Source organism: Pimephales promelas, chromosome 5 (assembly GCF_988280905.1).
Source record: "Pimephales promelas chromosome 5, fPimPro1.hap1.1, whole genome shotgun sequence".
Classification (NCBI taxonomy): domain Eukaryota; kingdom Metazoa; phylum Chordata; class Actinopteri; order Cypriniformes; family Leuciscidae; genus Pimephales; species Pimephales promelas.
Genome location: NC_142773.1, coordinates 4,553,880 through 4,566,261, shown reverse-complemented (window position 1 = coordinate 4,566,261; position 12,382 = coordinate 4,553,880). Strand labels below are relative to the sequence as shown.

General features: G+C 38.8%; 1 protein-coding gene across 2 annotated transcripts; it reads left to right on the top strand.

Annotated features, from left to right (window-relative positions):
- Positions 1–596: 596 nt before the first annotated feature.
- LOC120488941 (uncharacterized) lies at positions 597–6,808 on the top strand. Of its 2 annotated transcripts, none has more exons than XM_039685533.2 (3): positions 597–667; positions 2,616–2,804; positions 3,031–6,808. In XM_039685533.2, the coding sequence occupies exons 2-3, from the start codon at positions 2,720–2,722 to the stop codon at positions 3,996–3,998; spliced, it is 1,053 nt and encodes a 350-aa protein (XP_039541467.2). In that variant the 5' UTR covers positions 597–667; positions 2,616–2,719; the 3' UTR covers positions 3,999–6,808. The 2 variants fall into 2 exon arrangements, with proteins under 2 accessions (XP_039541467.2, XP_039541468.2); XM_039685534.2 differs by having other exon boundaries at positions 658–756.
- Positions 6,809–12,382: the final 5,574 nt, after the last annotated feature.

The following is a 12,382-nucleotide window of genomic DNA, read 5'->3' as shown; positions in this document are numbered from 1 at the left end:
TAATCAGACACACCCGAATTAATCAATGTTGCCCAATAATGGCAGACAGGAAACAAGGAGCTGGCTGAAGTTCAGGAAGTAGTGCAGCTGTGCATAAAGCCCATTCTAGTACTGCTGTCCAGTGATTAAATATGTGTGTCTTGGAAATGGGAAGGCACAGGGCCGCATAAAATAAAAGAAAACTAGCATTGGGGATTTGTAGCTATTTCCTGTTGTACCGAATTCGTATGGAACCCAAAAAGGTGTCCTAAACCTTGTCTTCTGTGTACCACTACACCCCTAACAGTCTTTGAATAAATATTTTTTTAAGTTAATTCTGGTCCAAATATATATAATAGTATTAATATTATATAACTAACTATACAAAACGTTCTAAAATGATTAAAATGAATATGATCTCAACATGGTTGTGTTATGAAATAAAAAAGTAGAGTACAGTTAAGTCAAATCTTTACAGAAACTCTCATAGAACATCAAAACACCATTTTTGCGTTTATTAAGTCCGTGGGAGAGTCGAATTCAATAAGATGTAACGGAAGACACATTGGAGCTTTTATGAGTTTTATTTATGATCGAGACTTTTATTTTAGTTTCGCCGAACGACGTCACGATGACGTCAGGCAAGTCACAGGAACATGGATGTTTGCTGTTATTCTGCCGAGAGAAGGTTTGTGTTTTGAGCGCTTCACTTGTTAAATGTGTTTAAAGCTATATGATACGGTTGGAAGTTTTGACAGAAGTGCTCCTGACGACACGGTATTAGCCTATTATTGAAGACATTTTGCGTTAGTAATGTGAAACAAATGTAGATTTTTGGCGAATATAATATTGTAATGTTTTGAGGCCTGTTCACATCAACTATGAAGTAAAAACGGACAGAATGGGAGGTTTAACATAATTTTAGTACAGAAGCTGCGTATATTGTTTCTTACACTTTATAGTCATTGTACTGTGTTCCTATGTCATTAAAGCTAGTGAAATCTTCAGTGTTATCTTAAAAATAGACCGAAATAGGATACATTTTACTGAAAGAGGTTGAAGGCACATTTTAGAACTATTAATAGTTTTTGCATTTTCAATATTTTCACCCGTTCAGCATTTATTATTTTCATACATTTCCTATAGATTTTTTTTAAATTATCCAATGATTTACTCACCTTCAAGCCATCCTAGGTGTAAATGACATTCTTCTTTCAGCCAAACACAATTAGAGTTGAAAATATACTGCCTCTTCCAAGCTTTATAATGGGAGTGAATGGGAAGCCCAAAGCGAATCCATCCATCATAAAAGCATCCATGCACGGTTCCAGGGGGGTTTAAGGGCATGTTGCAGGTTAGATCCCCAGTGAGTCAATGTATGACTTGATGTGAGTGCCTGACTTTGCACCCAGGCTTTAAGGCTCTTATGTGCTACCACTCAATCATAACTGGATGATAATCCTCGGATCTAAAGTGAACACAACACACACTAAACACTACACCGTGTTTTTCAAAGTAGATGCACAAGTGAAGTCCTGTCTCTTCACCTGCACAAAACGCACGACATGGAGGATAGCACCGTCCTTTATCTTGTTAGGAAACCTGTGGACTCGATGTCCTGACTGGCTGGAGTTTGTGCAGCCTCCTCAAACACAATGATTTATGAAGACGATAAATTGAAATAAATAACTCACGACCGCTCCAACTGAATATCAACCTATACTCTGCAGTGAGCAAACGCAGAGCCCGGGAAAGACTCCCTCTTGTGAAGTAATTATATAATACGATGTTGGGAAGAAAAAAAAACATTTTTAAAAATGGTCAAGGAAACTTTTTCTATTAAATTTGTGCCCTCATGACTTTTCATATGATATTTTTATACAAGGTTAGGCTATATATTAATTTTGTAAAAAAAAAAAAAAAAAAAAGGCCCCCTCTGCAATATGCCCTCTAATAAAGGCATTTTGTAAGAAAAATATCCATAATTATAACTTCATAAACAGTTATCACTAGCTTCCACTAACGGCCGTGCGCGTTCACGATAGAGTCAAGTTCTGGCGTATGATCTAGGAGTGTCGTGAGCTTAGACGCGGTTCAATCAAATAGACCTGGGCTCCTCTTCTCTTATATTGTAATCCACCAAAGTTTCTCTTTAAAAAAATCTTGTTTTAGACTTCTAATTCGTGACAGGTGTTTAGTTTTGCTCTATCATCTCCTCTGTGCTTTGTATTTGTCAATACATCACGTGTCTGGTCAGAGGTCACTCTTCAGCCGGAAAAGTCAGTCATTACAGTTTATAAAGTTATAAATATTTTCGTAGCTTAGCTTCAGAAGGCTCTTATTAAACCCCTCGAACCATATTAATTATTTTTATGATGGATGGATGCGCTTTTCTTGCCTTCAAAGTAGTGCTGCTCGATTATTGCACAAATAATCATGATTATTTTGTCTCAGTTACTCTTCACTCCCATTAAAAAGCTTGGAAGAGCAAGGATATATTTTTATGTAACACTGATTGTGTTTGGCTGAAAGAAGAAAGTCATATACACTTAGGATGGCTTGAGTAATTGAGTAAATTAGGGGATAATTTTCATTTTTGAGTGAACTAACCTTAAACTTTAAATTTGACTTTGCAGATTTAGATCTCCATACCAGTGAAGCTGCTCCACAGAGATGGGAATATTTCAGTCATCCTAGTTCTGGTGTGATGACCAATCCTGCCTAACACATCGTTGAAAAGATGGAATTCGTCAGAGTGGTGATTGGGGACGTGAGTGATCCAGAACCATTCAAAATATTAAAGGATGACTCAGAAGGACAAAAAGGTTGGTCCCCAGTTTGATCAACTTACGGTAATTGCAGGGTCTATTTATTTATATAAATCAATTGACATGGAATATGTTGATATTGTACCATATTCAAGTAACATCCCTTCAATCACAAAGTCATTTCTAAGGAAAAAAGTGAACCAAATATCATCACTGCAGCAATGCCAAGAGTGCGAGAAAAATGTCTTGATTTTTTTTATATCCTATTTTGTGTTCATTTTAGACCTGGTTGAGGTGAAAGAGGAAAGTCAAGAGCTGAAGGAAGTGGAGGAGAAATGTCAGTTTGAGGAACCTCATACATTCATAACAAGTGACAAACCTTTGACTTGCACACAGACTGAAAATAATTGCGCACAGAAAAGCACTCTCATCTGCCCTCACTGTGGCAAGTGTTTTAAACAAAGAGGACACCTTGAGGATCATATCAGGACTCACACCGGAGAGAAGCCTTACACGTGCCTTCAGTGCGGGAAGAGCTTCACACACAAGGGAAACCTTAAGGATCACATGAGGATTCACTCTGGAGAGAGGCGATTCGCATGTCAGCAGTGCGGAAAAAGATTCACTCACAAAGCAAACCTTACGGATCACATCAGGATTCACACCGGAGAGAAGCCTTTCACATGCACTCAATGCGGAAGGAGTTTCACTCATGCGACGAGTCTGAAAACACACCTGCTCACTCACTCTGGAGAAAGGCCGTTTAACTGCGACCAGTGCGGTCAAAAGTTCATTTTGGCGGCGCACTTAAAAAGACACGTGAAAATCCACACCAACGAGAGGCCGTACGTGTGTTCTTTTTGTGGGAAGAGTTTTTTATGGCTCTGCTATTTTAAAGACCACCAGAAAAAACACACCGGTGTGAAAGCGCACGTGTGCTCCGAGTGTGGCAGCGCTTTTACTAGAGCCAGCGAACTGAAAATGCACCAAAGAATCCATACCGGAGAAAAGCCGTACACATGCTCGTATTGTGGGAAGAGCTTCGCCGAGTCTGGAAACCTGAAGAAACACGAGCGGGTGCACACCGGAGAGAAGCCGTACCAGTGCCCTTCGTGCGGCAGGGGCTTCAGCCAGTTCAGCCATCTGCTGAGACATTTAAAACAGCAGAACTGCCCCAAACTAGCACAGTTCATCTTCAGGCCCCAGGACGAGGAGAGTTCATCCCCAGGTGTGACACTTCCAACTACGTAGTGTGTCATTAAATTGAATCAAAGACTCCCAAAATTGCAATGGACTCAGAACGCTGACATCCTTAAAAATAGTTTTTAACAAAGTCAGTCCAGGATCAAAAAAAAAAAAAAATGTCAATATATTACTGTATCTGTTACTGTATTATATGTTTAAATAACATGGATTTCACAATGGAAATACTGTATCTAGGGCTGTCACGAATCCTCGATAAAATTCGAGTACTCGATTTAAAAAAGCCCTTGGTTGCATTTTGCTTGCGTCGAGTAACCGCTAAAGTACCTTTACATGGCGTTGCAGGTCTAATATATATGTGCACTTTATTTATTTTCACGTGTGTAGGGTTACGTGCGTTTCAGAGCCGCTCCGCTCACAGTAAAGGCCCGTTCACACCAAGTATGATAACTATAAAGATATAATTCTAAAAATCGTTCTCCATATTAAAGAATAACAGAGTTCACACCACAGCTATAACGATAAAGATATGAGGAACGATATCCTTGGGACCCCTTTTTTTTCCAACGGTAAAACACTGACAACCAATCAGAATCCATTCTAATTTAAAGTTCTTGCACATTTCAAAAAAAAAAATTTAGAGAAGTCAAAAATTTGACAAGTCATATGTTAAAAAAGATGGATATATAAGCAATCGGTCGTATCCTGGAAATAAACAATGAAAAGTATTCACAATGAGATATTATGCAGTTTAGCGTAGTGTAACAAAATTACCTCAGGTAGGCTATATCCAGCACTAGTTGACAACATTGCTGAAGTTGCAGAGAAAAAGGTGTTAAAAGTAAAGACATAAAGGTGTTGTAAAAGTACATAAAGGTGTTGACTAGGCGATGTTTTATCCCATCATTGACTTCATCAGCTAAATCCACTGTTAGATATTACACTAGACTTGCTAGATTCACTGTTTAGATGCGATCCCAACTCCTTTCGTCTTTTAAAGGGATACTCCACTTTTTTTGGAAATAGGCTCATTTTACAACTCCCCCAGAGTTAAACTGTTGAGTTTGACCTTTTTTGAATCCATTCAGCCGATCTCCGGTTCTGGCGGTACCACTTTTAGCATAGCTTAGCATACATCATTGAAAATCACAAGACCATTAGCATTCCTCCCAAAAAATTACCAAAGTGTTTCGATATTTTTCCTATTTAAAACTTGACTCTTCTATTGTTACATTGCGCACTAAGACAGACGGAAAATGTAAAGTTGTGATTTTCTAGGCTGATATGACTAGGAACTATACTCTGCGTAATAATCAGGAAACTTCACTGCCGTACCATGAGTGCAGCAGAAGTGGTACCGCCAGAACCGGAGATCGGCTGAATGGATTAAAAAACGGTTAAATTCAACAGTTTAACTCTGGGGGAGTTGTAAAATGAGCCTATTTCCAAAAAAAGTGGAGTATCCCTTTAAGGATATCGTGTACCCAAAAGCGCCTGTTTTTCTTTTGATATTCATTTGTAACGTAAAGCAGCAGCAGCAGTCATCCTTTTTCGCTACTTTGAAACCGCAGCGCTGGTGCGAGCGCACGCGTGCTTATAATAAAAAGAGCGTTATCGGTCGTTGGTGTGGATGCATACATAGTTATCTTTATCGTTATCTTTATAGTTATCGTGCTTAGTGTGAACGGGTCTTAATGCTGCTCCACATGAACTTTGTTTACATGTGAGTAGTGTCTCAGAATCCATCTCTGCGTATGCTGTGAGTTTGGCTTGCTTGTGATGTTTATCGGGGAACCTAAACCTAAATATGTTTCAAAACCTAAATATGTTTCTAAATATGAAAACTCTTCATTGCTATTTCAAAATAGAAGTGTAAACCCTCGCTCTGAGTATATTTGAATTTCCACATAGTTCACATATTCCTGTTCAAGAAATTACAGTGGATGTAGCATTTCTATTATTAAGAAGTTGCCAAGATTAAGTAAACATTTGAATTGAATGTTGTTTGGCCAGTATTAAATATTAAAGTATTTGATCAAGTTAAAATTTCTAACAACAACAATCACCAACCAGGCTGTACATAATGCACATAAGATGATTGTTTATATTTTGTGTTTAACGGTTGTTTTATAAAACCATATTACTACATTATTACCTCATTATTATAGGTGTATTTTAAGTCATTTAAATGCTTAGGTCTCTGCTAAGGTCTATTTTAATTTTTTTTTTTTTTTTACTCGATTAATCATCAAAATCATCAACCGATTACCAAAATAATCATGAGTGACAGCCCTAGAAATAGCCATAGAAGCTGAAGCTGAACAAACAAAGTGGAAGACTTTTTAAGATTACATTACTTTGAGTAACGAAATAGTACAGAGTAGTCGGTTGCTGTGAAGTGTCATGTTTGTAGAGGTGTTAAGGTAGTAGCAGTAGTGCAGATAAGTATATCGATGTGGGACGGTTCACTCAGAAATCATCGTCACCCTTGCACATTGCTCCAAACGTCTTAAGATTTCTTTCTGCTGACTACAAAAGGAGATATTTAAGCCTTTTTCCACACATTGAAACAGGTGTGTGATTCTGACTATCAAGTACATTAAACCACTCATTCCAAAATCCTTTTGTTTTCCATGGAAGAAGAAAAATGTTTTTTGAGCAACATTGGAAACTTGATTGTGACAAATTCGAATTTCATTGTTAAAGGGATAGTTCACGTTAGACCAAGTGAAGCAATGCTGGATATCATACTGAGCTTGATTTTCAAGTAACACAATTGTTGATAGAATGTATAAGTTGCTTTGGATGAAAGTGTCTTCAAACTGAATAAATGTTTAATGTTTGTTCGCCTTTAGAAACTCTTGTGGGTAAAAAGTATATTTTTTTTTGTGTACTTTGCATGCAAACATCATTCAAGTTTACTAGCTTTCTCTTCTAAAAACTCTACACGTCAAATTTGTCTAATAATTAGTCTTAAATGAGGAGAGTCACAGTTCACATTTCTGAAACATCATGCTACCACAAAAAAACAACACAAAAGGCATATAGAAATCAGATAAGAACTCTGTTGTCACTGTCATAGATCATTATTACACAATGGCGACTAGTCAAAAACGTGAGGTTTCAGATATGCAATCATAGCTTCAAAACTTTTGAAAAGTGTGTAAGATTTCCCTCTTTTGGGGACTTGTATAGGTTACAAAACTTTTGTTACTAGCCAAAACATGGGAGACCCCGTCTTCATATCATTGCATGTTGCATTTATTCGTTACCACCCTTGATGTGAGGACCAAGGCTGTGTCCCAATTCACCTACTTATACTACGCCCTAAAAGTATACTCTTTTTGTGAAGAAAAAGTACATGCTTTTGAGTGTGTAGCAAGCTTTGGGACACACTACTTCTTCATCTTTAACGGACAGATCTGTGGCGTGCATCCTATCACCGTGAACTGCCCTGTCAATCATCTCATCACAGTTAAAATCCTCCATTCAATCAAATATAATTTCTTACCATTTCGGAGAGAAAGGTTGTCTTACGTTCATCTGCCAGTCGTGGGTCTTTCATGTGGAGACTCTCCTGATGTGTTTGCAATTTGAATGTAATGATCCATTTAAGAGTTAATGGCTAAACGTATCTTTACAAAAGTTCACAATAATGCTACTGTAGATTAAATATAATGTAGCCAACATTGAATAAATACATTTTCGTCACGTTAGATACTGAAAATTAATCACTCAAACCTCTTTATTTAAACCTCTCTGCACAACCGTCCGACTCGCTCGTCCTCCATGTCTGTAGTTTTTTCACTCGTGTTTGTAGTTTTAACCGAATCCTCGTCCAACTCGCAATGGGTTGTGGTCAATATTAGCCGTTAGCGTGTGCATCGATCTGCACTTTCTGAACGGATATAGTAGACCATCCGGGTCTCTTTGGGACACTGATTTCAACATATTTGGGTTGGATTTGGGACGTACTAATTCTATTTCCGAATAGTATTTAGGGCGGATACTAGTATGTGAATTGGGACGCAACATGTCTCTTATAACACTTGTCAACAAAACACACTGGTGATGAGTGAGAATGTTTGCATTTACTGCCTTAGTGATGTTACATCAATATTTTATATTATTATTTGTTTAATTAATTCATAAAAACAATTTTAATCAAGGCAGGAGAAATGGTTTCAATGTTAAGTCCTGCTGACCGTGCCAGACTTCTGGACACCATGGACCGCATTCGGATTGCATGAGAAACTCATCCTCGAAAACCGAAATCGAAAACAGATCTATACACAGTAAATGAAAAAACAACCTAAACTGTGTTTCCCTTGCAATGGGAATGCCCATGATTTGTGCCAACCATAATGTGTATACATTTACAAAAACAATTTTACTTTTCAGCTTGTGTTAATAATTTTGCATAATTTTTGGGCTTATCCAAGATGTCCATGTCGATGAATAAGGGTCTTATCTAGCGAATCGATCGGTCGTTTAAAAAAAAAAGAAAAAAAGTTAAGCACAAATGCTCGCCTTGCTCTGTTCTGTGATGAGCGTTCGTGACTCTCCTGTTCAAACCTAGATAAGACCCTTATTTATCGTCTGGTGTCGTTTAAAGCCCTTTGAAGCTGCACTGAAACTCTCATTTGGACCTTGAACCGTTTGGTTCCCAATGAAGTCCATTATATGGAGAAAATCCTGGAATGTTTTCATCAAAAACCTTAATTTCTTTTCGAATGAAGAAAGAAAGACATGGACATCTTGGATGACATGGGGGTGAGTAAATTATCAGTTCTTTTATAAGTGAACTACTCCTGTAACCCAAGCTATGTGCATTTTGATACAATATAGACTGTTCAAAAGTTTGGGTTACAATTTTATTTTAATGAAATGTAATTATTTTTTAATGTAATAATAAGACATTCTTTTAGCAGGGATACTTCAAATTGATCAAAAGTGACAGTATTTTACATTGTTACAAAAAAAGATATTTCAAATAAATGATGTTCTTGATCTGACAAAAGGTGACACCCAGCACTTTTGATGAAGTGATCACAAATGTAGTTGTGTTGGTCCTAACTCAGCAAAATGCTTTCAGATGGTGAGTCATAACCTTGAACTTTCAGCAATTGCAACCATTACAGGTAAGCAAGGGCCGACTCAGTGATTTGGGGGCCTTAAGCGATAGGTAACTCAAAACTCTCGCATTCGAGCAGATGTAGCCTAATAACAACATTAAAATCTTAATGGTTATAGACAGGCCATACAATAAATGGGATAGCAAACTAATAAGTAACATGTGATGTATATAGGCTTCTTGGTATTTGTCAGGGGCCCTCTAATTCCCTGGGGCCATAAGCGACTGCTTACTTTGCTTATTGGTATAGTCCGTCCCTGGTAAGTCAGAAACAACTTGAGAGCTGTTGGAACATGGGGCAGGATACAGTGATGTTTAATAAATAACAGCTGCAATGGAGCCATGCTCAAACTCCTGTATAGGGGGCCTAAGCGTATTTCTGAACAATAGCAATTCACCCTTTGCCCGGAGTTTGATTGACAGGTGAACCAGTTATAATCCGCTTTGTCCCACAAAACAGTCAGAAGATTTAGTAGATTAACGCCGTTTTGATGAGCGATCCAGGTGTAATATTTAGTACAATCCACAAGAGTAGTCTAAAACAGACACATGGTCAAATACACACAGTAATTCAAACAATCCAAACTAGGCAGAATCCTAGGGTACAGGGAAGAATACAGGTGCTCAGAAACACAGTGTTAACTAAAGGCGGGCATACACTGTGCGATGTCTGTGCGATTTCAGCAAGGTACCTACTCACACTCAATGAGTAAATCGCATGCGATGCAAAGCCAAAGTTCAGGATTTATGTGCTCTCACTTTACGGTCCGATCGTCGAGCTGCGACTTCACTGCTCACACTATACGTGTAATATCTGCGATAACCCCCTGGATTGCGCCTATTTACGTGTATGTATCCAGAGATATTGTCAAAACAAGCATCTGCTAGTATCAAGATGATTTAGCATGTGCAGGTGCAGTGAGGGAAAAAAACACTGAGTTTAGGGCAATCGGTTCGTAGTTTTGCTTCGACTGCGCGATATAGTCATGAGGAGCGACCAAAATTTCTGACATGCCAGAAATTCATCCGACCATCCGATTGTCCATCGTGAGAGGTTAATCGCCTCTCGTTTCTCCCTGTACACTGCACAACCACTGCACGACAAACAATGCACGACAAAGCTGAAAATCGGTCCGACACGAAAAAGAGTCGCACGAGTCAGAATTCGGCCCTTTACCACGAGGGGTGCGTCCTCTCAAACAAAGGACAATAAACCAAGAGTTCCCGCGTCCAACGTCCATTCCCCCGATTGGCTCCAGCCAACAGGAAGGGGATGGATTTCTCCAAGGTGATAAATGTAGGAGCGCGGCTCTGCCCGCTCTCTTCTGAACTTTCCAGCGCTTCTTCAATATGTAACTCTCGTGAGTCACGGGGATCCGGTCAGTTCCGACCCTGGATCCTTTCTTTTGTTCGTCTAAAGTTCGTCTCTTCTTTAAGTTTACTACCAAGTTCGCCTCCCAGGAAAGGAAGTGGACTTTTCCTTGGGTAACGTCACCTCAAAGACTTTAAGCCTCTCAAACACTCACGCCGAATGCCACGTGACACCCCGCACCCGTGGAGCAAAGGACTGACCATGCAATAACGCTGCGGCCTCGCTCCACGTGACCCGCGCGCACAGGAAAGCACCTCCATCCGATCGGGCCACGCAAGGAGCTCGCGACACACACAGACCAAATATGCTTTGCAAGTGTACTTTCTTTTAGCGCTTCTAAGAAGCATTAAAATGAGGTTTTTGTGTTGTTTCAGAAAGGTTGACTGTCTAAGTGAATGTAACCCTCTCTCTCTCTCCCTCCAACTCAATTTTACACGTGCTCCATTGTTTAGACTTCTAGTGTTCGTTTCGTCGTGTTTAATGTTTGTAAATACATCATTGTAACGTAGTAAATGCTTAAGTAGTCCTGCCTTATTAAATCAATATTTGACTGATTTACTGTCTGCTCAGATACATGGTCTCTGATATGCCGATCAAAAGCTACAAAGCTACAAAATCAAGGATACCTTAAAGGGTATGTGTTTATAGAGCAGGGAAACTAATTCTTGTGGCCACAGAATTTGTTTTCACAAACTCTATAAATTAATTGAGCTAATTAATTGACTTGTAAAACGTGGTCCATGTAATTAATTACAATTAATTTTTGGTTGATTGCAGTTGATTTGGTTGATTGGTTGACACACATGCATGCATGCAGGTAAAATTGACAAAGCTTCCCTCTATGGGAGATTTATCTGATCCAAATCTGTATGAATAATTATTAATTATCAATTATTAATTATGATATGCAAGTTCCCCCTTGATCAGACCCAAACAGAGTCTTTACCACTTTATGGTTTGGTCCGTCATACGAGTACTTCCTCAGCATCTGAAATGTCATTGCGATCCATTGTTTTTCTATTGTTTGAAATCGACTGCTCTCCCGCTCGTTGCGTTACGCCCGCCATGCCCATTTTCAGAAGTAAAAATTTCTCACAAAAAACAACTCCAGAAGCTTCTGTAGCGTATTTATAAGTACATTTTAAAGAAAATCTAGTTCCTACATTATTTTTCTATGCATTGACTCGTTGGCTCCTCTAATCTGCAATATGCCCTTTAACAGCTCTGCTGCTGTTGTAATCACAATTTTTTTTCATTCTTGCAAACAAAGAAATGTTACCGGGTAAGCTTCTTACTGTAAATGTTTTCGAGTTTAATACAAAATGAAATCAGTTAGGGTTTTTAACATTCTTAATTTAAATTCAATAAAAAATTATATTATAATAATTATAATTAATAATAAAAATTAACCTAATTTAAATGTGACCACATGAAAAAAAAACATTTCTTCAAGGTTTCCAGACAAATTCATAGACTGTGATGATTTGTTTCCACATTAACGTCGGAGTTATAAAAAAGGGTCAGGGGCACCTGCATCACCTGGACATGCTCATTATCATCATCACCATCAGCTGTTGTCCTTGTCATTAGCTGTGTATTTAAGTTCCCCTCTCACTCCTTGTAGACTGGTCATTTTGTCACGTCAATGGGTGGATATAGGTAGCCTGACTACGTCAGACTTCCTACTTCCGCTAATTTCATTTCGCTCCTGTAGTCAGTCTGAGATAGCGGCCTATCTTTCAGTTTTCCACCGGCCTGAAAACAGCCGGCCAATCAACGAACAGAGGGCGGGCTGAGAGCCGTGACGTAGACGCTAAGCGCCGAGTTGACGTAGGTTCGAGAAATCGAAAACCGAAACAACCGCGCAGAAATGGGAAACAAGACACGGGATGCAATTCGCTCTGTTATGGAGAACATTCCAGGGGT

What these genes read in the sequence shown, in the direction of transcription:
- LOC120488941 (XM_039685533.2), top strand. Translation starts at nt 2,720, where the DNA reads ATGGAATTCGTCAGAGTGGTGATTGGGGACGTGAGTGATCCAGAACCA. An exon ending in TGACTCAGAAGGACAAAAAG is followed by an intron (nt 2,805 to 3,030) that starts GTTGGTCCCCAG and finishes TGTTCATTTTAG; the next exon opens with ACCTGGTTGAGGTGAAAGAG.